Genomic DNA, 27,066 nt, shown 5'->3' on the forward strand with positions numbered 1-27,066 from the left:
CCAATATTGTCTCCCATACGACGTCTTTGAACTCCGAGACACTTGAAGCAATCTCTGAATATATTGCAGAGACCAAACCATCAACGGACACTGATCCACCCTCTGTTCCTTCTCTTTCCTATTCTCCATCTGCGCAACTCCTTTCTTCACAGCGCACCATTCCTTCGCTTCTTGAACATTTTCCGTTGCCACCGCATGTGGACTTTTCTAACCCCTCTAGTCCGTAAGTACCCTTACCTGTGGATTTCTAGTATCTTTATCGTTGCCAATCGTGGCCTATTTACAGTGGAATATACGCGGCCTCGGGTAATCGGGGTGAGCTATAGACGTTGCTCTCCCAATTTTCCCCTGTTGGCGTTTGCTTACAAGAACCAAAATTGCACTGTTATCTATCCCATCTCAGGCTATAATTTATTGTATTCTTCGCATCCTTTTCCTGATTGGACCTTTAACGAAAGTGCCCTTTTTCTACGCAATGATATTCGGTACCATCAGATATTTGCTTGTACTTCGCTGCATTACACAGCAGCCTGTATCCACCTGCATAGGTGGTATACACACTGTTCTTTGTACCTCTATCCTTCTCGAGCATTATCTATTCCGGATATTGCCTTTCTGGTTTCGTCATTACCGCCACCACTTGTTACTTGGCGATTTTAATGCCCGTCATTTTCTCTGGGGGGGGGGGTCTCACTGTGATTACCGTGGCATTCAGCTAGACTTTTCTTGCTTCCCACCCCCTCCATGTTTTAAATACAGGTACTCGCACCCATTTTGATCCTCGTATTCGTATTTTCTCTTGCATCGATCTCTGTCTGCTCTTTCTCCGCTGCACTAGACTTCACCTGGTCTGTTCTCCCGGATTTATGACAGCGATCATTTTCCAATCATTCTACTTCCCCTTCATATTCACCACCTCTTCGTAACCCATGCTGGCAATTTGATCAGGCAAATTGGGACCTTTACTCACATCTGTTTTCAGTGAGGTTCCTTCTTCGTCCTCCATTGATGAGCTTTTACACCTCTTCTCGTCCTCAGTTTTAACCACAGCTTCTCAATCTATTCCCCAAACCTCGGGCAGGCATTCTCAGAAATGCGTGCCTTGGTGGTCTCCTGCTTGTGCTCGTGCAGTACGTTTGAAACGTGCTGCGTGGGGCATCTACTGGTATAATAGAACCACTGAAAGACTTCTTGATTTTAAGCAGAAGCGTGTGATTGCTCGCCATGTCATCCATGACGCTAAACGCACCTCTGCTTCCTCTGAGTGCAGTCTGGAAAAAAGTACAAAAACTGAGTGGTAAATATTCTCCTGACCCGGCTCCTGTTCTGCGTGGTGCCGGTGTTGATATAGCAAACCCTCTAGATGTTGCCATTGAAATTGGCAATCATCTGGTCCATATTTCTCTGGGGCTCCATCTCTGCCCCTCGTTTCTTTCCTCAGTCTGCCAGAGAGTTAGCTCCCTTGAAGTTTCCTTCTCTCAGAAAAGAACAGTATAATGTGCTTTTTACACTTCAGGAACTGGAGGCAACACTCAGCTTGCCGATCATCGACAGCTGGGCCAGACGACATTCATATTCGTATGTTAAAACATTTTCACCAGTCAACCCTTGCAGTTCTCTTACGCCTTTTCAATCTTATTTGGTCACAAGGAGTTCTTCCACAGCTGTGGAAATCTGCCATTGTTCTCCCTTTCCGCAAACCTGGTACTACGGGACATGAAGCCTCCCACTATCGTCACATCACTCTTACCAGTGCAGTTTGCAAAGTTATGGAACGTCTGGTAAGTAGACGTTTAATGTGGTATTTAGAAACACAAGTCTCTCCACTCATCAATATGACTTTCGTAAGGGCCGTTCTACCATAGACCCCTTACTACGTTTGGATACGCATGTTCGTAATGCCTTTGCGAATAACCACTCAGTTATTGCCATATTTTTTGACCTTGAGAGGGCATATGACACAACTTCGAGGTATAATATTTTGGCCCAAGCTCACTCCTTAGGCCTCCGAGGCAATCTACCATCTTTCCTTATGAACTTTTTAACTGACAGACATTTCAGTGTTCGAGTCAATAATGTGCTCTCTATGGACTTTGTCCAAGCTGAAGGTGTCCCTCAGGGATGTGTTCTGAGTACAACACTTTTTCTCCTTGCTATAAATGATTTGGCCTCTGTTCTTCCATCTAATATTTGGTCATCACTATGTAGATGACTTCACTATTGCTTGTGCGGGCACTGACTGTCGCCTCATTAGTTTCTCTCCAGCATGCGGTCGACCGTGTTTCCAATTGGGCCACCACGCATGGGTTTAAAATTTCCAGTACCAAAACTTTCCAAATTACTTTCACTAGACGCTCTGTCATCTCCGATCATCCTTGTACCTCTGTGGCTCCCCTATCCCTGAACGTGATAGTCAGGTTTCTAGGCCTTCTCTTTGACCGTAGGTTATCCTGGAAACCCTACATTACCTCTAAAGGCAACTTGTCACAACCGGCTGAACCTTCTTAAAACCCTTGCTCATCTTTCATGGGGAGTTGATCGTCTAACTCTCCTTCGCCTACATTCAGCCCTCATTTTATCAAAACTCTATTATGGTGACCAGATCTATTCAGCAGCCTCTCCTGCTACTCTCTCTAGCCTTAACCCCATCCATCACCAAGGATTACGTTTATGCCTTGGTGCTTTTCACTCTTTCCCTGTTGACAGCCTCTATGCAGAAGCGAATGTTCCATCCTTGTCTGATCGCTGTGATGCCCATTGCCTTCGCTACTATGTGCGCTCTCACTATCACCGCAATCCTTCCATTTATAGAATGGTGACTGATATTAGTAGACATTCTTTTTGTTCACCGCCCGTTTGGTCTGTCCTTTCTCTCTTCGCCTACATTCGCTCGTCTTTTCAGTTACCGCCTTTATATGTTCATGTAGCATCTCCCTTTTCCCTACCCCCCTGGGAAGTTCCTGCTGTTCGAGTCTGTTCTTTCTCACTCCCTTGCTCAAAAGCCCAACTGCCTACGGCGGCTTCCCGCTCTTTTTCTTGACCACTTTCACTCTTTCTCATGCCACTGAAGTGTACACAGATGGCTCTAAATCTTCTGACGGCGTCGGATTTGCAGCATTGTTTCCGGACAGCGTCGTGCCAGGGCATTTACTATCTTCGGCTAACATTTTTACTGCTGAATTGTATGCCATTCTTGCAGCACTTATTCGTATCGCATCTATGCCTGTGTCATCATTTGTGGTTATCTCACTCCTTTAGTGCTCTACAGGCTATACGGAAATTTGATGCACCTCAGTCTAGTTCTCCGCATCCAACTTTGGCTATGCCGTATCTCTACCAAACATAAAGATATTTTTTTTTTGGGGGGGTCCCTGGTCATGTTAACGTACAGGGCAATGAACAGGCACACACTGCTGCACGGTCAGCAGTACATGACCTACCAATTTCATATAGAGGTGTTCCATTACCGGACTATTTTGCTGTAATAGCTACCCACCTTCACACCCGCTGGCAACAACGTTGGTCTGATCTGCTCAACAACAAACTTTGTTCCGTTAAACCGAGCATAGGTTACTGGCCGTCTTCTTGCCACCAGTGTCGAGGTTGGGAGACTCCTCTCTCCTGCCTTCGCATTGGCCGTACTCCTCTTGCTCATGGATATCTCATGGAGAGGCGCCCTGCTCCTCTGAGAGAATTGCCAGGTTCCATTATTGGTCAGCCACATTCTGTTAGCCTGCCCACTTTATCAACGAGCACGCAGAATTTAGCCCCAACGTCGTCTTCGCCCCACTGCTCTCTCTACCTTCCCTTATCGCTGATGGACCCACCTTTCATCCGGACACTCTCATTGACTTTTTGACAACTGACTTACTCCACAAACTCTGATACCTTCAGCCCTTTCTACCTCATCTCTTGCTACCCTCTACCCATGCACTATCCCCTGCCCTGTTGTTTTCTGTTCCCTACTAATCATCGCTCCCACCTTCTGCCACCCGATGCTTCCTTCCCCACCCGCAGCGCTGTATAGCCCTTGTGGCTTAGCGCTTCTTTTTGATAATAATAATTAATAATAATACCATAAAATACCTTTTCTGATCAGTTGCAGAATTGCTGAGAATTTTAAATATGGCAAGCCAACTGAGGGAAAAAAAAAACTCCGCTATTTTATGACTTCAGTTTAACAAGAGGAAACTCTTGAGTATTGACTAGTTTCGTTTGCTTTCACAATTTTTTCTGTTAATTACTAGAGAACGCATTCTTCAGTCAGCTTTAAAGAATTGCACTTAATATATCTTGGAAAAGATTCAAGGGACTATTTTGCTGCACAGACCATTGTGACTGCTGGAGAAATGCTATTCTGATAGGTTATGTAACCTTGAAATAGTATTTTACCTTTTTTACATTTTCCTCCTTGATGCTGGTGATTGGCTCCTGATCCAAGGAACCAGCTTTTTCCCTTTGCTCGAGTCGAATTTGAGTTCTGACCCCCTAATGATTTAGCGCTTTCTTCATATAGAAGTATAACCATACTGAATGGCATCAATCTTCAGTGGAAGATGTTTGAGACGGATGGAAGGTTTGATGTGTTAATGCTGTGTTAATGCTGTGTTAATGCTGTGTTAATGCTGTGTTAATGCTGTGTTAATGCTGTGTAAGTGAAAACTTTGTTGGATTCCATGTAATTACTGAGAAAATTCTTTTCTAGTCAGCGTTTTCCTCAATCTCTTGATGTTAGGCTGTGAAAGTTGTCAGTTACATTAAACTTTTTTTTTTTTTGTGTGAAATAACTGGAGAAGTAATTCATTTTCACTACTTTATTATCAAAGGTTAAAAAAAAGTTGAACGTTGTCCGTGACTGCTTTCAAGACATTCTTTAACATTTTTGTGTTCACTAGGCTTGCATAAAACTTTAAAGCTAGTTTGGACTGATTGTATCCAGCGACAACCCGTTTAAATTTCCGGAGGAAACTTGAAATGGAAAAAATAAATACTGCCCTATATTACTGGTTTCAAGCTTTCCATGTTAGCCCGCTTCAAGCTTAATGTGCTTGTGCATTTTAGTGTTGGTCTTAGGAAGTTTTGAATTTGATTTCAACCTTGTTTTTTCTAAATTACATTTTTATTGAAATTTGGATATCAGCTTATGACTTGTGGATGTCGCTTCCCATTTCTTTCAGAATTTTAACGCTAATATTTTACTGCATTATCAACTTCTGCTGCACTCAGCACTATTACAAACTTGCAGTCACAAGGGACTGGGATAATAGAAAATAGGAAACGCTTTTCAGATCGATCAGGAACCGAAATTTTATTAATTTTAGTTTTTAGGGCAATGTATATTTGTTTTATTTCAGGCATTAAGATGATTTATTCCATTGTTTCTCATCAACATTTAGATAATTTAAAATATATAATGGAAAAGTCGGTTAATTCAGTGTCGTAATGCAGAAGAGTCGCTCAAGTTCTTAACTGGAAATTCAGCATCTACAATTAATTATAATAAGGCAAGTTTTTTCAGTTAAAAAAAAAAAAAAAAAAAAAAAAAAAAAAAAAAAATTCTGATGGAACTCTAACTTAATTAAAATTTTCGTAATTAATTTGGTTGTTTTAATAAATTAATATACGAAGATGTTCAGAATTTTTTTTTTTCAGTTTTTAAGCCTCACGGGAGTGTATGATATTAGTAATGAATAATGAGTCCTTTAACAAATTAACTTTATTAATATTTAACCTTCCTGTGTTAACATAAACTGCAGTAAGTCTTCCATTGTATACTGAACAGTCCTCGCAATCTTAAAAATAAGAATAAATTCGTATCGGTCAAAATTAGGTACAAGTGTGCGTGTGTGTGTGTGTGTGTGTGTGTGTGTGTGTGTGTGTGTGTGTGTGTGTGTGTGTGTGTATATATGTAATATATATATGTATATATGTATATTATGTATGTATGTTTAAATGTATAATGCACCAATGTACTTGTTCTTAAATAAGCAAAAGTATGCATATATACAAGTTTTTGTTACATATTCAAAATGCACGTGTGCACGCATTCATATTCCGTATAGCTGCAATAGTACTGTTACCGTCCTGCATTCTTTTTGCCATCATTAGGGTAGAAGGCAGTTCAGGGATGCCTTTCTCAGATCGCCCAACTCCCTAAATACATGTCTGAGCTTATGTTCATGGTTTCCATGCGATAACATTTCAGCGGCTACTTATTCAGTTTAAACCTTCAATTCTTAAGTTTCTTAGAGGAATATCCAACTTGTTACATTTCTGTAGAGTTTTACCTACTGCTCTGGGCTTTTGAGGATATTTAGCTACAGATGTCCTCTGGGCCGCGGTGCGTGAAAGACGCTTGCCAGTTCTTCCAAATCCTTTAGAGGCAGGAAAGATGTTAAACACCCTTGTGGGATCTGGATGCTATAGCTCATCCTTACTTTAAGGGTTCCAGGAGATGGAGATTAAAACCTTAAAAGGGGCTAAGAATTGTAGCAAGGCACTCGAAAATTTCTGTAGAGCAGCAACTGAATCTTTTCGTACAGTTTTACTGACGTGAGCACTAAATCCCCTCAAGTCGGTAATTAGAAAAAATAATCATGGTTCCATACAGATCACGGGACATGTGACGATTTCATGGTATGTGTAGACGAGACTGGACTGATTCAAACGGAAGGTGCAACATGGTACCCAAACGAGTGTCAAACCTGTACATGTACAGACTCTACTGTGTATTGTCATAACCTGCCAGTATCCTGTCCACCCCCACCACATTCATACTGTACGGAAATTCCTGGTCCATGCTGCCCTCAGTGGAACTGTTCAAGGTGAGTACCGCAGCCCTAAAATTGTCAGTTTTCTGTAAAGAGTATTGTAATGGCAGCAGTGACTTTACATTAGCGTAGATAAACATTGTTCTTTATCCCTTATAAGCTATTGACTTAAAAACTGAGGCTTAAACGCATATAACGGGAATGAATTACAGAATGTATATAATGGCTTATTTAGCTCAGTTTCAAATTTAAACAAATGTATGATTTTACAAGAACTTAACGTATATCTGGATACTTTAGTGGGTGTGTTGACGAGTCTGGACAGCACCGCGATCTTGGCAGCTCGTGGTACTCTTGTCCCTGTCTTTACCACACTTGCACAAAAACTGGAATAACAACTAGCATTAAAGAATGTTATCTACCAGATCCGGTTCATTCAATGTGTTTGAAATTCACTCCAGAGAACGAATGTTGTCCACAGTGGAATTGTAGGTAAGACAACCCAAATTTATTTACATAATTTTTGTATGGACTTTGATAGTAGTAAATCATGGTCTCTACATAGTTTAATAAATTTAAACTTGTTACTAATTAGTGGCTGTACTGACCCTGCTGGAAATTACCACGTCCCTGGAGAAGAGTGGACTACAACTGATCCCTGCATTTCCTTTGTGTGTACTGAAGATGGCATAAAGGAGCAGAGAGTAGAGTGTGCACTGACCAGCAGACCTCATGAAGGTTGTTCCACGTACTTGCCAGCCGGATCTTGCTGTCCAAAATGGAACTGCAGGTTTGTTTGATTTAGGTTCTCTATTCATTTTTACAGCATGCGAGTTAGTAAGGTGTTGGTTGTGACGGGTGAGATGGTTTGTTAGAAAAGTGGAAGCAGTGAGGGAGATATTAAAGTGGAGGGAAGAAACGTGGGTGAAGTAAAGATTATGATATTTTAGAATGGATGTGGCAGTAGGTATAACAGGTAATTCCAGAAACGTATTTGGGAAATACATTATCTCCGGAAGATTCGTACCATCATTAGTTAAATACTTTCGTGTATAAGATATGACGACTGAATGATATGGGAAGGAACCTAGAAAACTCAGCCATCTCATCTGAAGTAAATGTTCAAATGCAGATAAAAACTTCAGTTGAATGTATGCATGGAAAATCTTGAGCACAGATAAGCTGAGATGGTTTGGTAGTTCAGAGAGGATAGGATAGATGAAGTCGTGTATAAATAAAGGGTTAATTGAAATAGAAGATTTAACAGGATAAGGTTGGAAGTAGACTGAGAGTTCACTGATAGGGATTCTTATACAGGTGCGAGCCAGCATGTTGCATCAGTGAAGAAAAGTAGTTTCTGGGACTTCAGAACGTGTATGAGAAGTGTAACATACATGTATAAAGAAATAGTGAGCAAATTGTTAAAAGTTATGGAACTAAACGTTTTAGTGGCTCCAATCTGAAGGTTTAGGATATTAAGTATAGTGAATTTTGTCTGCAGTACAGACAACTGCTGTAGTATTTGTATTTAGTGACAAGAATACCTTACCATGTAGTGATTCCTTAAGTAATCCTCTGCTCCCATCTTATTTGTACATAATTACGTATGTGTGTGGACGTGTGTATACGTGTGCGCCTATGTGTGCATGTCCTCTCCTATACTGTATACATGTGCTCGGCTGTTTGTGGCCCCGGTTTCTTCGCTAGTCGCTACTACGTCCACACATTTCTCGCTACAAGAGCCTTATCGTACCCTTTATTGAGGAACTTTCTCCCATTACTTCGCTCTCCATATTATATATTTGTGGTCACAGTGGTCCCTATGCAGACCTTCCTATGGTATATAAATATACCCAGTTGGATGAATCTTATTGTAGCCAGCTGGCTAACGCGTCGGACTGGAGCTTTATGACTGATCGCGGGTTCTTTCCTTGCCCGTATGGTTTGTTTGTAATTTGTCATTACGCGGGTCGATGGGACGTGACCGGTGTTTACCTTTTTTTAAAATGGCTGAGCTTTTAAGTCAGAATGTGTGCAATGCTGCTGCTTGTATTCCTTGAAAAGAAAATTAGGCGGAGATTACCTGTTGCTGTGTAAGGGACTTGATTCTTCAAATCTGGGCTCTTCCATCCTTTAAATCTTGTCTTTCCATTTAAGTACTGCATAACCAATGCAGATTTAACGCAGGTATTTCGTATATTTCTAAAGAGTGCTTGAATGTTAGTGATTAACATGATTTGGAGAGAATTGTCAGATTACTCATTTCACGAATTTTATTTTTTGGTATCTTTTATTTGTCAAGTAATATTTTTTCTTTAAATTTGTTTTTGTGCCGAATATTCTTGATCAGAACATTTTCTTGACAAGTTTATTAAGAATCTTTGGCCCCGTCCTTCCCGAAGCAGCCCAGCTTTGGCACTGTTTCAAGGTGCATAGCTTGCTGTCTTGCCTACTCTGCTCGCTGTTTAGTGACTTTATGGGCTCCTACTCTCATTTCGTCGGAAAGTGGAGAGCTTGGTGGCCCTACAGGCTTGGAGAACGTTAAAAGGTGTGGGTGTTTTGCTCTTCCAGTACTCTGTACTTGAGATAAATCTGTCTGAAGACCAAGCTCACACCTTGCTCAGTCAAGTACTCGTGGAAGTTCTGTCCATGTGAAGTTTGTGGCGAGCCGCTGACTGCAACACATTTTAGGTATGACCGTTTTTGGTCATTGTGCTTTCGTGGCTTTTATAATTACTGAAAGATAGTAGGGATCGAGGGGAAAAATATATGGCGATTATTGACATTTAAGAGGTTTTTTATTGATATCCGTATGCGTGTTTATTCTTGATTATAGCTGATTTTTTTTTAATTGGTACAAGCGCTGAGTGACCTATACGGGGAAATTGCTTCGTAAATACCACACCCTCTAATGTACGCAGAAGCAATCTTAGGGTACTCGCCACTGCCATCCATTATGTTTCGACACTGTTCCCAGTGGCATTAGAGCATCCGTCACTATTCCTGCACTCATTTTAATTACTTCGGCAGGCCTCGTATACATAAGTACACTGCCCTATTCTGGCAGTAGTCTCCATAACTGTTTTCTGACAAATAAACATTTTTACTACTAGTGATTGTTTGCAGCGGTTGCAGTGATCACACTGGGCATCATCCTGTGTTAGAAGTATGGAAGATTGACCACTGTACTACTAGGGTTTGCACGATGACTGGAATACAGACAACGCGAGAAAGCTGTCAGCTGGTTCCAGCACCCCACAACACCTGTGTAAAACACATTCTTCCTAATAAATGTTGCCCTGTATGGAGATGCAGGTGTGTGTACTTAGCAACTTGATTATAAGTTCTCAGTTGGGAAATATCTTCATAAAATTATTTTAAGAAAATTTAAAACTTAGGCATACATAGCAAATGTGATTTTTTTTTATATTAGCTTGGTTGAATTACACTGAGTTTTATTAGCTGGTCTAGTTTTTTTCCTTTTCACGAATTTTTAACATTTATAAAAAAATAATTGACAAGTTATTCTCCCTTCATTCTCATGAAGTTTTTTTTATATAGGATGTTTAAACTTCTGATGCTATGTATGCCAAACATTTATCATATTGAAAATAGCAAAACGCCTCTTTCTAGGGGCTGTATTGATTACTCTGGAAGTTTCCATGAAATTGGCGAAGAATGGCGAACAGAAAATCCATGTTTTCTCTTCAAATGTACTGAAGATGGTATAACATTAAATCGTCTTCAATGTCAAGATATTCACCCCCCACGTGCTGACTGCTCTAAATACACACCAGTGGGAGAGTGTTGTCCTAAATGGAACTGCAGGCGAGTGGAATTAATGATATACAATTAGCATCTGTGTAAATATTTTTTTGAAAAATGCTTAATTTTTTTTTATTTTTAGTGGATGCGTTGATGAAGTTGGTATAAATCGGTCGTTATATGAAGTATGGAAACGGGATTCTTGTACTACAAACTTCTGCACGAGGAATGGTATCCAGACGTCAGAGGAAGTGTGTGAGCTGGGACCTGCTCCCCATCCTAGTTGTCAGAAAAATATATCTGAAGGAGACTGCTGCCCCCAGTGGAATTGCAGGCAAGAAAATTTCTCGAAGTATTAAATTTACATTAATTTTTACCTGGAAAATCTATAAATACACTGGCAAACGATTTATTGTTGGGCAGAATACGGTTTTTATATTGCATAAATGTTTGTAATATTTGAGCTTAATGCATTTTAACTGTACGGAAAATAAAAGTTTAGTGTCTAAAATTTAATTTGATACTAATAACTGATATCAGAATATGCATTGCAGAAATTGGTATTCCTACCTCAGTTTGTGAAAATGAATTTCATGCATTTAGTAATGTTCACAGATTTAGAATCTTTTATTATATAAAATAATGTATACATGATCTCCAAGCTTTAGATGTCACCACTAGATATACGTTAACATTTACTCAACATGGGGGGAAAAACATGGAAATATTATAACTATTCTGAATTGTCTTGTATAATTTTTGAAGTTAATTAAAATGCACTTATCTTTATAGGGGATGTTTTGACAACACTGGAAACTATCATGAAATTGGTCATGAATGGAACACACACTATCCGTGCTTAAAATTAGTGTGTGAACAGGCAGGAATAACCATGAAACTCACGAACTGTACAGACTTGAACCCGCCACATCCCAACTGCCGCAAATACATACCAGAAGGTGAATGTTGTCCAGTATGGAATTGCAGGTTAGTATGTTATTTAAGCATTAAGTATTTCTCTAATCGAAATTAGTTACACGGTGCACCAGTCTCTACCTAGACAGGGATTGCGTTTGTCATGGCGCTTTTCGTTCCTCCAGGTTAAGAGCTTCTATGCAGAGGCCTCTTCAAGGGGGGCTCCTTGGCGTGGTGAAGAGGCTCTTGGTCTGAGGAATTAGACCTATCGGTCTTCCTCAGACCGAACCTAATTACCCCCCAATCTCCCCTCCCCTATCCCATCCTCCCCTTTTTCCTTTCCTCCTCCTCCTCCCCACTCCTCCCTTTTGCCCTTCCTCTTTTTGTCCTTTGGGATTTCTCCCACAGGCGCGCTAGTTCCTAGGTAGGAGAAAGGATACCGGGGTCCATCCCATTCCGTTGAGGTTCTTAGCGGTGGCGTAGTTTGCCGTGGAATCTGGATCGCCTGGGGATGTCCTGATCCCTCTTCGGTATCCCGGAGTAGCTTTGGGTGTCTTCCGGGCGACGAGTGTATCTCTGGAAGCCACCTTTCGGATTCCGGGGGTGGTGGCCGAAGGAGGTATGCTTTGTGGCGGATATCCGGCCGCCCTCTCTTTTGTCCACCGAGGTAGCTCGGCAGATGTGAGGTTGCTATCCCAGATTGTTAGTTTACTAGCATGATGGGTAGGGTATGGCACGGGTTCCATGCTGCATCTGTGCTACTTGCGGTGCTGAGGTCCTCTTGGGTGCGGAGGGAGATTTCTGGCCCTTTCATTCCTCCTAGGACCTATCCCTCCCCGGTCCCCCTTTTTTTTTTTTTTTTTTTTTTTTATTTTTATTTTCTTTCTTTTTTTTTTTTCTTAAAAACAAAAAGAAAGAAGTAACCTAACCATGGCAGCCCTAGTCCATGAACCTGGTACCCCCAGGCCCCTTCTTGATACCGCACCCCGTTCTGACCCCGCCTCGTCTTTGGACCACTCTTCAGACATTCCTCATGCCTCTGTACCTATTGCCGGTGCTGTTTCCTCACCCGCTTCAGGTACTGAGGCCTCGACTGACTCCTTCGATTTATCGGATCTTCGCTCTCCTCTGACTATGCTTCCGGCCTCTCCCTCTACGGTGCGGCAATTTTCAAATCGCCGACCCATTCCACGTCGGACCAACTCTGGTCCCACGCCTAAACGTCAACGACAATTACCTGCTGATGATACTTCTCCACCTTCTCGTTCTTCTCAGAAACGATCGACACGTCCTTCACTACCTTTCCACGCTCAGTTTCAGACTGAACAGTGGACTAAATTCTTCACTTTACGACCAACTTCCTCTACTGCCTATCTTTCTGACCATAGTATTGGCAAGGCACTCCTACGCCATGTTGGTAAAGATATTTCTTTTCATGCTCTTAAGAGTGGTACGTGCATCATTACCATACAGAATGCTACCCAGGCTCATGAGCTCTCTCGTCTTTCCCATATCGATACTGTTCCTGTCACTCTTGAAAAACATCATTCCCTCAATTCTTGTAGTGGTACCGTCATTCTGCCCCATACCATAGTTCAACAAAATTTCCAGACATGTGGCACCGACATTCTAGAACAGCTGGAACTCCAAGATCTCCCAATCCTCAAGGTAGACACTTACATTCTTCCTGCCCGTGGGCGGAGACGATACCCTAGCAATGTGGCTCGTTTAACTTTTGACAGCCGAGAACTCCCATCCTCAGTTTATATAGCAGAACATCGGTTACAAGTTCGAAAGGTGATCCCTACACCACAACAGTGTAGAAATTGCTGGCGATTTGGCCATCCAGCGAAATATTGCAGATCTGTCGCCGAATGCCCAGTCTGTGGTACCGATGACCATTCTAATACGTCTTGCAATCGATCTCCCTCTTGCCTTAACTGTCATGAGGCTCACCCTTCGTACTCTCGCCGTTGTCAGGTCTATTTAAACGAGCGGGAAATCCGTTACCTCAAAGAGACAAAAGGTCTCCCTTATGCCATGGCAGTTTCTCATCTCCGCCTCCAAGGGAGACTCCCACGTGTTTCTTATTCCCGTGTTTCAAAACGTCCCCCCACTTCTGGTATCCCATCTTCTACACCCACCTCTGTGGTTACCTCTCCCATAATCACTCCTGTATCTAATCCTTTTGCTGTCCTCGGCTCAGACGTCCCTACTTCAACGCCTCAGTCTAATCTCGCTTCTTCGAGTTCTCTCTCACAAGCCTCAGTATCGACGAGACCTCGTACGACACCTCCTCCCAATCGTCCCTCTACTTCTCAAAAGTCAAAAAAAGGTCCGGTAACACCACCTACCCATCTTCCACCTCCTCATTTTACCCTCCCTGTCCCTAGTTCTTCCCCTCTCACTGGCTCAGTTACAAGTGCAGAGGTTCACCCTCCTCCTCGTAATGTACCTTCCTTCCCTGTTCCCTCCCAAGTTTCTTCCTCTTCTGCCACCTCCCAGGTTCCTGCCTCTTCTGTCCCCTGCCAAGCTTCTCCAGTTCCCTCCACCCTTTCGTCCCCCCCCCTACCTTGGTACAGTCCAATACAGTTCCAATCTTTACTCATCCTCCCCCTACCATTCCCAATATTGTCTCCCATACGACATCTCTGAATTCCGAAACACTTGAAGCAATCTCTGAATGTATTGCAGACCAAACCATCAATGGACACTGATCCACCTTCCGCTCTTTCTCTCTCCTCTGCTCCATCTGCGCAACTCCTTTCTTCACAGCGCACCGTTCCTTCGCTGCTTGAACATTTTCCACTGCCTCCGCATGTGGACTTTTCTAACCCTTCTAGTCCATAGGAACCCTTACCTGCGGATTTCAAGTATCTTTATCATTGCCAATCATGGCCTATTTACAGTGGAATATACGCGGCCTCAGGGGTAATCGGGGTGAGCTTCAGATGTTACTCTCCCAGTTTGCCCCTGTTGGTGTTTGCTTACAGGAGCCAAAATTACACTCTGCTGTTATTTCTCACATCTCAGGCTATAATTTATTGTATTCTTCAGATCCTTTTCCTGATGGGACCTTTAATGAAAGTGCCCTTCTTCTCCGCACTGATATTCCGTACCATCAGCTATTTGTTCATACTTCGCTGCATTACACAGCAGCCCGTATCCACTTACATAGGTGGTATATGCTCTGTTCTTTATATCTCTCTCCTTCTCGGGCATTATCTATTCCGGATTTTGCCTTCCTTGTTTCGTCATTACCGCCACCGATTCTGTTGCTTGGTGATTTTAATGCCCACCATTTCCTCTGGGGGGGGGTCTCACTGTGATTCCCGTGGAATTCAGTTAGAGGCTTTTCTTGCCACCCACCCCCTCCATGTTTTAAATACAGGTACTCTCACCCATTTTGATCCTCGGACTCATACTCTCTTGCATTGATATCTGTTTGCTCTTCCTCCGTCGCATTAGACTTCACTTGGTCTGTTCTCCCAGACTTGCATGACAGTGATCATTTCCCAATCATTCTTACTTCCCCTTCATATTCGCCACCTCTTCGCACCCCACGCTGGCAATTTAATCAGGCAAATTGGAACCTTTACTCACACCTAACTGTTTTTAAAGAGGTTCCTTCTTCGTCCTCCATCGATGAGCTTTTACACCTCTTCTCGTCCTCCGTTTTCACCGCAGCTTCTCATTCTATACCCCAAACTTCGGGCAGGCATTCTCAGAAATGCGTGCCTTGGTGGTCTCCTGCTTGTGCCCGTGCAGTACGTTTGAAACGCGCTGCATGGGGCAGGTACCGGTACAATAGAACCACAGAGCGATTCCTTGATTTTAAACAGAAGCGTGCGATCGCTCGCCGTGTCATCCGTGACGCTAAACGCACTTGCTGGCGAGATTGTCTCCACCATCACCTCTGCTTCCTCTATGAGTGCAGTCTGGAAAAAAGTACGAAAACTGAGTGGTAAATATTCTCCTGACCCGGCTCCTGTTCTGCGGGTTGCCGGTGTTGATATAGCAAACCCACTAGGTGTTGCCAATGAAATTGGCAATCATCTGGTCCGTATTTCTCAGGGACTCCATCTATGCCCCTCATTTCTTTCCTCAAAGTCTCCCAGAGAGTTAGCACCCTTGGACTTTTCTTCTCAGAGAAGAACAGTATAATGTGCCTTTTACACTTCAAGAACTGGAGGCAACACTCTCAGCTTGTCGATCATCGGCAGCTGGGCCCGACGACATTCATATTCGTATGCTACAACATTTACATCAGTCAGCCCTTGCAGTCCTATTACGCCTTTACAATCTTATTTGGTCACAAGGAGTTCTTCCACAGCTGCAGAAATCAGCCATTGTTCTCCCTTTCCGCAAACCAGGCACTACGGGACATGAAACCTCCCACTATCGTCCCATTGCTCTTACCAGTGCAGTTTGCAAAGTAATGGAACGCCTAGTAAATAGACGTTTAGTGTGGTATTTCGAGACACACAACAGTCTCTCCACTCGTCAATATGGCTTTCGTAAGGGACGTTCTACCATAGACCCCTTACTACGCTTGGATACGTATGTTCGTAATGCCTTTGCGAATAACCACTCAGTTATTGCCATATTTTTTGACCTTGAGAAGGCACAACTTGGAGGTATAATATTTTAGCCCAAGCCCGCTCCTTAGGCCTTCGAGGCAATCTGCCATCCTTCCTTAAGAACTTTTTAACTGACAGGCATTTCCGTGTTCGGGTTAATAATGTGATCTCCCCGGACTTTATCCAAGCTGAAGGTGTCCCCCAGGGATGTGTTCTGAGCACAACACTTTTTCTCCTTGCTATTAATGATTTGGCCTCTAGTCTTCCATCAAATATTTGGTCATCACTCTATGTTGATGACTTCGCTATTGCCTGTGCAGGCGCTGACTGTCACCTCCTTACAGTTTCTCTCCAACATGCAGTCGACCGTGTTTCCAATTGGGCCACCACACGTGGGTTTAAATTTTCCAGCACTAAAACCCACCAAATCACTTTCACTAGACGCTCTGTCATCTCCGATCATCCTTTGTACCTCTATGGCTCCCGTATCCCTGAACGTGATAGTCAAGTTTCTGGGCCTCCTCTTTGATCGTAGGTTATCCTGGAAACCTCACATTACCTCTCTGAAGGCAACTTGTCACAGCCGGCTGAACCTTCTTAAAACCCTTGCTCATCTTTCGTGGGGAGCTGATCGTCGAACCCTCCTTCGCCTACATTCCACCCTTATTTTATCGAAACTTGATTATGGTGACCAGATCTATTCAGCAGCATCTCCTGCTACTCTCTCTAGCCTTAACCCCATTCATCACCAAGGATTACGTTTATGCCTTGGTGCTTTCCACTCTTCCCCTGTCGAGAGCCTCTATGCAGAAGCGAACGTTCCATCCTTATCCGATCGCCGTGATGCCCATTGCCTGCGCTACTATGTACGCTCTCATGATCTCCGCAATCCTTCCATTTATAGAATGGTCACTGATATTAGTAGACATTCTTTATTTGTTCGCCGCCCCTGTTTACTCCGTCCCTTCTCTCTTCGCCTTCATTCGCTCTTGTCTTCTCTTCAACTACCACCTTTCTATGTACATGTAGCATCTCACTTTTCCCTACCCCCCTGGGAAGTTCCAGCTGTTCGAGTCTGTTCTTTCTCCCTCCCTTGCTCGAAAGCCCAACTGTCTACGGTCGCTTCCCGCTCTCTTTTTCTTGACCACTTTCACTCTCATTCTCATGCCATTGCTGTGTACACAGATGGCTCTAAGTCTTCTGACGGCGTAGGATTCGCAGCAGTGTTTCCGGACAGCGTCGTACAAGGGCATTTACTATCTTCGGCTAGTATTTTTACTGCCGAATTATATGCCATCCTTACAGCACTTATCCGTATTGCATCTATGCCTGTGTCATCATTTGTGGTTGTCTCAGACTCCCTTAGTGCTTTACAGGCTATACAAAAATTTGATACACCTCACCCCTTAGTCCTCCGTATCCAACTTTGGCTACGCCGCATCTTTACCAAGCATGAAGATATTGTTTTTTGTTGGGTCCCTGGTCATGTTGACGTACAGGGCAATGAACAGGCAGACACTGCTGCGCGGTCAGCAGTACATGACCTACCAGTTTCTTAGAGGTATTCCATTTACGGACTATTTTGCTGCAATACCTTCCCACCTTCACACCCGTTGGCAACAACGTTGGTCTACTATGCTCGGCAACAAACTTCAGTCTATTAAACCGAGTATAGGTTACTGGCCGTCGTCTTATCACCAGTGTCGAGGTTGGGAGACTACTCTCTCCCGTCTTCGCATTGGCCATACTCGTCTTACTCATGGATATCTCATGGAGAGGCGTCTTGCTCCTCTCTGTGAGAATTGCCAAGCTCCATTATCAGTCAGCCACATTCTGTTGGACTGCCCATTTTATCAACGAGCATGCAGAATTTACCTCTGTCGTCGTCTTCGCTCTGCTGCTCTCTCTTTACCTTCCCTTCTCGCTGATGGACCCACCTTTCATCCGGACTCTCTCATTGACTTTTTGACAACGACTGACTGACTTCACAAATTCTGATACCTTTAGCCCTTTCTACTTCAATCTCTTGCTACCCTCTACCCCCGTACTGTCCCCTGCCCCGCTGTTTTCTGTAACCTGCTGATCATCCCCCCTCCCTTCTGCCATCCAATTCCCTTGCTTCCTTCCCTACCCTGCACCTCTGTATAGCCCTTGTGGCTTAGCGCTTCTTTTTGATTATAATAATAATTCTATGCAGAGGTGCAACGCTGTATGACCCTAATAGGTTTAGCTCTTCTTTTTTATTGTAATATATGTAGAGGTGAATGTTCCATCACTGCACGAGCGATGTGATACCCGTTGTCTCCGATATTTTGTCCACTTCTATGACCTTCATGATCCTTCTAAGTACAGGATGGTGACAGACGTTAATAATGGTCCTTTTTTACTCCAACCATTTTAACTCCGACCCTTTTCTTTGTATATTCACACTCTTGGCTTCTCTTTTCATCCGCGTCATGTTCGTCATTGCATCTTTTCTCCATGGGCAGTTCCGTCGAGTCGTGGATTTTCTTCCCCACTTCCGTGCACGAATGCTGGTTTATCTTCTGTAGCGTCTCTCCCCCTTTCTCTTGACTACTTTCAAGCTTGTACTCGTGCCATTGCACGAGTATTAGATAAATCTTGAGTGTCGAGTTTGCAGCAGTGTTTCTGGATCATGTTTTACGAGGTCATTTGAGACTCGGCTAGCATCTTCACAGCCAAACTGGACCAGATTCTCATCGCTCATATACATACTCTGCGTACTTCGACGTTCTTGTAGTTTGACTCCCTTAGTGCTTTGCAGGCCATCCTAAAATTTTATTTCCCTAATTATTCATATATAACTTTGGTTGCGCCACATTTCTAGAAAATGAGTTCTGCTGGGTCCCTGGACACGTGGAGGTTCGGAGCAACGAGCAGGCGGATTCATATAGGCAGGGGCGTCGTAAGGGGGTATGGCCCCCCAGGTGACCCCATTTATGGGGTGACACCATTGTGCCTCTGAAGAAGGTAACACTAATGACCAAAACCATGATTCAGCGACCTAAGAAAAATCCTTCGTTTCTATATAGCCTATTATAGGATTAGAGTACAAATAGGCCTATATATAGAAAATTATTGATTTTGATGGGATGGATGATTTTGCAGGATTGAAGGCAAGGAAATGAAATATCATCAGATTCTTTGAGATGTTACCTGTGCTCAAGGTTAAATCGGAATTAGTTTTTTCTTTATTTTTCAAGTTTTTTCTTTTCATTGTTGAATAAATGTAGGATTTGTTGCCTATACTCAAGGTGGTATTTTAGTTTTTCCTCAGTATTAGTACGATTATTTTATCATTAATAAACTTTGCTTTATGGCCTTCAAACGTTCTCATTGCTAAACATTAGTCACTGGTCATGCAGCAGTGATGTAACTGGAGTTTACTCCCCCCATCCCCCCGCCCTTGGATTTCATGGGGGTGACACCAAAGATTCCGCCCCGGGCGACACCAACCCTAGCGACGCCTATCTTTGCAGAATTATCTTTGCAGAAATCTCTAAGCAGAAATCTCTAAGCATTGCACCTCTTGGCAACGAAAGTGATGAGTTTATTCATCAAATTGCCTTCGGTAAAACTTATTTTTTGGGGGGGTTTTTGGTTTTATCATACATGCCGTGTAGAGAGGACGACTATTTCCCGCCTCCATATCGGACACGCGTCTCACTCCTGGGTATATCTTGGAGAAGCGCTCATCGCTATGAGAATTGTCACGGGTTGTTAGTTCAATATCTGTTAATACTGTCCCGTCTATCAGCAGACACGCAGGATTTACCACTGGCGTAGTCTCCCCTGTAACGCAATTAGTTTCTTGTCTCCTTGCCGACAGCCCCACCTTTGATGCAGTCTTCCTCTTTGACCTTTTGTGACTGCTTTATTACACCAAGTTTGATTTTGTCTTCTCTTTAGCGCTCGTTGCTACTCTTACTCTAACTCCTAATCCTCGCTGGTCCGTTCTTCGCATATTAAATCTAACATATCTGCCCTGCAGTACAGTGGCCCTCGTGGGTTCGGTGCTTAGTTTTGATGTAATAATTCCACTTCGGTTAGCATCTGGGATTAGTAAATGTTTCAGGCAAGAACGGCCCCAGATGAACTCCTGTTGAGACTTGTTATTCAAATTATGCTCGCCAAGATGTTTTATATTTATTATTGCTTCTAATAATTTGCTTACTATTGAGGCAGGCTTAATTGAGAATTGATATTTTTTCAGGTTAAGAATTTAGATAGTGCGAACGTGGTAAACAATACACAAATATTTTTATGCTCTGAGCTTTACAATGTTTACCACTTCAGTCTGAAATGAAATTTCATAGGAAAAGTGGTCTTTTAAATTGAAGGTTTGATTGCAGCTTAAGGTTAAATAACTCGCAACTTTGTGTTCGTTAGTCCTGATAAGAAATTGGTTTATAAGGTTTATAAGGTATTGTTAAAATTTTATATTGACATGAAAGCTCATCTTACTTCTAATGACTTGGCAAAAATGGTAAAATATATACTTTGACCTTCATTTATTATCGCTCATGTTATTAAAATATTGCTTTACACAATTTTAGTACTGTAAGAATACTTAAAGAATAAACAAAACAATTTTTTTTTTAAAGTATAGAGTTGACAGCATTAATTTATTCTTACCAAATATAGATTTTGTATCTACCTTCAGCGGGTCTGGAATAAAACACTGGTCAAGGAGTAAGTGAACAATGTTTTTTCTTCGTTCTGGAGAAGGCTGTCTTGAGGTACTTGATAAATTTTATGATTATATATTGCAGTTTAATGTTTGTTTTCCAGCGGTTGTGTACAGGATGGAGCCTACCATCCCTTACATCATATATGGAAATCTGATCCTTGCACTACACTTACCTGTACCAACACTGGCATACAGGTCACCAAGGAAAACTGTACTCTTGGTCCTTCTCCTGGTCCTTCATGCAGAAAGTACATTAAAAATGGAGATTGCTGCCCCAAGTGGAACTGCAGGTACAGGCTAGATGTCTTTGGTTATATAAATCGTATACTTTTTCTGATTAATGCAAGTAGAAAAACAGTTTTTCATATCTTTTAAACTAGGCTCATGACATATAGAGTAACTTTAACTTGGTAGAATCTAATTTTTTTTTTTTTTTTTTTTTTTTTTTTTTTTTTTTGCAGTGGATGTACTGATAAGTTTGGTAAATACTATGAGTTGCATCAGAAATGGTCAACAAACGAATGCATTGCTCACGAGTGTACCCTAAAGGGTATTAGAACTACTGTGGTAACTTGCATTGAAAAACCCCATCCCAACTGCATAGAACTGCCGCCACTACCAGGAGCCTGTTGTTCCAAATGGAACTGTGGGTTGGTAACTTGTCAATGAAACTTGTTCTCTAGCGTTTTGAATAATATTTTACAGTTCTTAAATTATCGATCTGAGTATGAAATTACCAAGGGACATTTGTCAGTCTAATAAAAATCTTAATTAGATAGTTTCAACCCCTCAGACAAGACTGCAGGTTGGTGAAGTGTGGAGGCGCCCCTGGTCCTGACTGCAATGCAACGACACCCCCTCTGGCATGTTGTCCTATCTGGAAATGCAGGTAATTCTCCAGTGTACCACTTAAATTTTACTTTGAAGGGTAATTTGGTTGAAGGGTAATTTGGTTGAAGAGGTAATCGCAGTTTGTGGTCTGTAAATCTGTGAAATAAGGGTAAAACTAACTACTAGACATGAAAGGAGGGCTTTTTTTTATTAATCTACTTAAAATTTCTTATTTTTTTATGCTACTGTATTAAAGCTTCAGCTTCCATCTGATATACATGTATATAAAAATTAGTTTATTTCACACTGCAGGGGATGTTTCGATGATCTGGGGAAGTATCATTTACTGGGGAGTGAGTGGAAGAACGATAACTGCAATACCTCCATTTGCACCGAACTTGGAATAAAAATAAGTGAAGAGGTTTGCAGCAAGACTCTCCCTCCCCATCCCAGTTGTTCTGAATACACCCCAGAGGAGGAGTGCTGTTCTAAGTGGAACTGCAGGTAAGTATTTTGAAATATAGTTAATGACTGAATTTTTCGTGAAGGAAATATTTTAATACCTTTTTTTTCTTCAGTGGCTGTGTGGACAGTGGTGTTTTACATCAAGTGGGTGATGAGTGGAAAGTTGATCCTTGTGTCACACACGTGTGTACTAAAAGTGGAATATTAAAGAGAAAGAAGATTTGCTACTTGGGTTCTGCCCCAGACAAAAGCTGTCGACAATATACTGCTCCAGAAGAATGTTGTCCTCGATGGGAATGCAGGTGACAAATAGACCGAATGCCTTTAATGTATATTACTGGAATATTTTGCACTGCTTAAGACTTTAATTCTTAAGATTCCTAACGTCAACAGATCGGCGATTTTCTTTAAAGGCTTCTTAGTTTGCATTTGTATAGTTAACCTTGTTAAATATCTCGGTTTATTTACAGCAACTGTTTGGATGAACAAAGTGTGCGGAGAATGGAGGGTGATACTTGGCATGATCCATTAAATCTTTGCAAGCAATGTTCTTGCATAGACGGTTCTGTGACCTGTGTGCTGCCAGACTGTGCCTCGCCACCGCCTTGGCTATGTGATCCTCCACACGTGAATGAAAAGTGCTGTCCCAACTCCTGCGATCCTCAGACTGGAAAGTAAATTTCTTTAGTTTTACTTTGTGCTAAAATTAAGTGACCCATTTGTACCCATTTATCACTACTGATATTAAACCATTAGATTCTTGGATACAAAGTATGTGGGCAGTTTTGTAGATGATTTCATAATTACTTACCTTCCAAAATCTTTATCCAGAGTGCTTGTACAGTAGTTTTTCTCATTACCAAACACAAGGAAGCCACAAGGTGTAGTAGCTTCAAGAAATGAACCATACCAAGGGTGGGGTTTGAACTCGCGGTCAGTCTCTCAAAACTCCAGACCGTCGCGTTAGCCACTGGGCCAGCTAGCTTCAATAAGATTTATCCGACTAGGTATATTTCTACACCATAGGAAGGTTAGCATAGGCACCACTGTGATCACAAATGTTAGTTTTTACAGACGAATCTCCCGCTAGCCGTGGTATGGTTTGTTTGCCATCGTGTCATTACTATTTCGCGAGTCATAAAGAAATGAATATAACATGAGTAACGCTCTATATAGAATATGCAAAGACGAAGAAGGAATTCTTCGTGTAGAGGGTGAAAGCTGGAAAGACCCAAAGGATCCCTGCATAAATTGTTCGTGCGATGGTGGTACAGTGAAATGTACGAATCTGGTATGTGCTCCACCACCCAGCTGGCAATGTGTCCCTCCTAAACTTCCTGGACAGTGTTGTCCTAACTACTGTGACTCCCCGTAAGTAAGCTCGTCATACTCAATGCCCTTAGATGGAGAGCGTTGACTTTGGTGAAAATGCACTTAGAGGTACCCTCCCCCAAGCTGCCACCACGCAACTGGGTCAGTTGCGTGGTGGCAGCTTGGTTTGTACCTATAGGTATGGGTCTCCTCTGGGAGGGTTATTACTCTGACCACTAAGTTCGCATGGCTAAGAATTCAGTCTGTGCCATATATGGTGTAAAATATCCTCTCCTAAAACGGCCTACAATGATAATTAATAGTTATAGTTCAAGATATGTATTTTGCGATTTAATTCCTGCAAAAACAGAATTTAAATGTAGAGTTAAATGTTTCTAGTGCATAAAACTTAAAAATGATATAAGGTTAAAGGGCAAAGGCTTCGTATATAAAACAACCTCTTTTAATCTAATAACTTCTTACCATTCCCTAAGCTCTTTATTATGTTATTAAATATTGGTCAGTCCTTCCTCATGCATGCAAAGGGTGATCACTAAGTAATCTTAAGTTCTCCAAGATTTGCTAAACAAATGTGGAAAGATTTGATAAAGAAATTCGCTTTGTAAGATACCATTTTCTGAATGATACTTTTACAGATGGGTTTTCTGTGGTAGTTTTGCAGATATCTGTAGATGACATTAAAATAATACTAGAAACAATGATGACAGTCTCGCCAGAGTATAATTATAATTAAGAGCCACAGTGTACAGGTTAAGAAAACTCCTCCATTATAACATGCACGTAACTGAAATGTCTAAATTTGCCATTTAAATGTAAAACGCCAAAGGAGGATTTTGTGAACACCCTGTATATTAACTCTCCAGCATGTTTATAACTTGTAATAATCATGTATGTTAATTGGATACTTGGCAGTTATACAAATATTCACTGAAAATTTCAACGTTGCAGTACGAATGCTACAACGTTGTCTCCGGTAATTCTGGATGAAGAATGTTTTGATCATATTGGCACCCAACGAAAATTAGGTGAAAAGTGGCTTGATCCATCAAACTCTTGTGTAGAGTTCTCGTGTGGAAGACTGGGTTTCATTACTGAACGAAAAATCTGTTGGTGAGCATTTAAAAAAAAATAATTACTTCATGAATTTTTATGAATTTGCAATACTGATTTAAAATTTAAACCTTTAATGATCTCAACTAAAGTGACTGCTTTAACATTGCAGAGTTGGTGAAATGGCGCAGCAGATGATCTGAATCATGAATCTGTGATACTATGCAAGTTTTTTAATAACTTTTAATCTCTATTAAACTTTACCTGCGAAACTTAGTTTAACTTTATACTTAGTTTGGTAAGAGTAACATTAGAAGCCTTGGGTCTAAATAGACTTGACACGGCCTTTGTCTTGTTTGGCGAGGACGAGCTGTGCCTCATTCCATTTCATCAAGTGTCTCAAGGAGTTCCCGTACAGGGCAAAGTTGTCTGTTACTGGCGTTTCGATGCTCAAGAGGACCGAAAGATTTCTTCCTGTTTCCTCGTATACATTTCTTGGGACAGTATCCATAGGAAGAGAGGTAGACAAGTTGTGTTAGTGTGGAGCCATGATTCATAGTGAGGTCTTTGATGTGGTTTAAGGTGGAAACCTTTATTTTGCTCCTTAGAAGTACCCGGAGAGTATTCCTGGCAACATCACGACATGGGAGTATTATCAACTGCTTAGAAGACTGTTCAATGGGATATTTGAGGACAGCTTGTATTTTTGCCATCCCGGGTGAAGAAACGTGGAAACTGAAGATGTGTGAAGGCATGTTGTGTAGATGCATTCCTCTTCTAGGAAATAAGGGCTATCAAACCATATCCCGGGCGGAGATAGAACCGGCGATCAGAGTCTCAAACTCCTGACCGTCGCGTTAGCCACTGGACCAGGTAGCCACAATAAGATTCGTCCAACTAGGTATATTTCTACACCGTAGGAAGGTTAGCATAGGCACCACTGTGACCACAAATACAAGTTTTTACAGACGAATCTCCAGCTAGCGTGGCCGTGACGAACTCTAGCTCAAGTCCCCTCAAAGCCGTCAACATGACTCGTGAAATCCCCGCCCATACGGGCGGGGATAGAACCCGCCCGTATGGTTTGTTTGCAATCGTGTCATTACGACTTCGTGAGTCAAATAAGGGCTGTTAATGCGAAGAGATCTCGAGAAGCCAATGAAGGCACCCCTTTTAGTGCGAGTGTCTTGGTGCGAATAGTGTGAGAGATGGTCCTTGTTGGTAGGTTTTCTACATACTTGCAGGTTTTTTTTTTTTTTTTTTCAATGTCGGGAAGTCTGTACAGGAGGACATAGAGGAAAGTTTGCCATATTACTCGAGTTCCAGTGTAAACTTTGCTGGCTCGCCAGCATTGATCTTGAGGGTCCTGGGTAATGAAACGTCTCAATATCCAGGCTCTCCTCACAATGAAACGTAGCGCCACACGTGTAACTTTGACAGCGGCCTGTCTCCTCCGCAGGGACTCCACGGGACTTTCGATGATTTGGAATGAGCCACAGCTCATTTTTACCAAACAAGATCTTAAACGCCGACGATGACGGAAAGCCTCGCAAATAGCCGTAAGACACCTTAAAACTAATGCTGGAAACCACAAAATTTCAAAAGTATTGTTATAAATCACTCAACCAGTCAAAGCACCACTTAACACAAAAGTCACGTGACCTTTATTGTTTAACTGTCCTCATCCCAATATGGCATTCTTCAGGTCGCCATGTGTCACTTCCCCCCCCCCCCCTACTCCGAATATTTATGCAGTCATTATAACTTGTTTGTGTACTCCCCTAAATGTGGTTGCAGGGGTTCAGTCATAGCTCCTGGCCCTGCCTCTTCACTGATCGCCACTAAGTCCACTTTCTTCCTTGTCCATGAGGATTATCATACTTCTTACAGCTGCGTACGGTGCCTGCCTCCACTCTCACTTTTCAGACTATTCCACTGCTTAACAACACAATGAAGAAATGCTCCCTAACATCCTAGTGGCTTCTTTCAGTCTCCGATTTCCAGTTGACTCCTTGTTGCTGTGTCCCATCTCTGGAACATCCTGTCTGTCTACCATGTCGATTTTTTTTCAGTATTTTATACGTCTTTATCATATCCCTCCTGTTCTCCAGTGTCGTCAGGTCGACTTCCCTTAACCTGTCCTCGTAGGACATGCCCCTTAGCTCTGGGAGTAGTCTCGTTGCAAACCTTTGCACTTCCTCTAGCTAACTGACGTGTTTGACCAGGTGTGGGTTCGAGTGGAACTGGTAATCCAATATGGGCCTGACGTACACGGTGTACAGGATGCGGAACGACTCCTTACTGTGATGCCGGAATGCTGTTCATAGGTTCGCTTGTCTCCCATATGCTGCAGACAGTTTTGTTGATGTGAGCCTCAGGAGATATGCTCGGTATTATGCACACTCCACGATCCTTTTCCTCGAGTGAGGGCTTGTGGTCTTTGATCCTCTTGACTGTACTGTCCACAGTCTTCTTTGCCCATCACAGATCTTCATGAATTTGCACTTAGTGGGTTGAATTCCATTAGCCAGTTGCTGGACGAGGCCTGCAGCCTGTCCAGATCCCTCCATAAGCTCTCTTGTCCTCCGCAGACTGAATTATCCTCGTTAACTTAACATCGTCTTTAAACAGGGGCTCTTCTAAGTCT

General features: G+C 42.3%; 1 protein-coding gene across 3 annotated transcripts in view; it reads left to right on the forward strand.

The window, feature by feature from the left end:
• LOC128700278 (kielin/chordin-like protein) overlaps window positions 1-24,691 on the forward strand; it is a 56,943-nt gene extending 32,252 nt beyond the window's left edge. For 2 of the 3 annotated variants that reach the window (XM_053793336.2, XM_053793337.2), the window contains 16 exons: window positions 6,611-6,824; window positions 7,071-7,262; window positions 7,366-7,560; window positions 9,897-10,085; window positions 10,404-10,598; window positions 10,678-10,869; window positions 11,328-11,522; window positions 20,843-21,031; window positions 21,203-21,391; window positions 21,535-21,630; window positions 21,885-22,076; window positions 22,151-22,339; window positions 22,508-22,711; window positions 23,214-23,408; window positions 24,318-24,479; window positions 24,592-24,691. In XM_053793336.2, coding sequence (XP_053649311.2) covers window positions 6,611-6,824; window positions 7,071-7,262; window positions 7,366-7,560; window positions 9,897-10,085; window positions 10,404-10,598; window positions 10,678-10,869; window positions 11,328-11,522; window positions 20,843-21,031; window positions 21,203-21,391; window positions 21,535-21,630; window positions 21,885-22,076; window positions 22,151-22,339; window positions 22,508-22,711; window positions 23,214-23,408; window positions 24,318-24,479; window position 24,592 — 2,789 coding nt within the window. In that variant the 3' untranslated portion in view covers window positions 24,593-24,691. The remainder of the gene's footprint in view (window positions 1-6,610; window positions 6,825-7,070; window positions 7,263-7,365; window positions 7,561-9,896; window positions 10,086-10,403; window positions 10,599-10,677; window positions 10,870-11,327; window positions 11,523-20,842; window positions 21,032-21,202; window positions 21,392-21,534; window positions 21,631-21,884; window positions 22,077-22,150; window positions 22,340-22,507; window positions 22,712-23,213; window positions 23,409-24,317; window positions 24,480-24,591) is intronic. The other variant, XM_053793338.2, reaches the window with a different exon arrangement.
• Window positions 24,692-27,066: the final 2,375 nt, after the last annotated feature.

The sequence above is a fragment of the Cherax quadricarinatus genome, chromosome 71, assembly GCF_038502225.1.
Source record: "Cherax quadricarinatus isolate ZL_2023a chromosome 71, ASM3850222v1, whole genome shotgun sequence".
Classification (NCBI taxonomy): Eukaryota; Metazoa; Arthropoda; class Malacostraca; order Decapoda; family Parastacidae; genus Cherax; species Cherax quadricarinatus.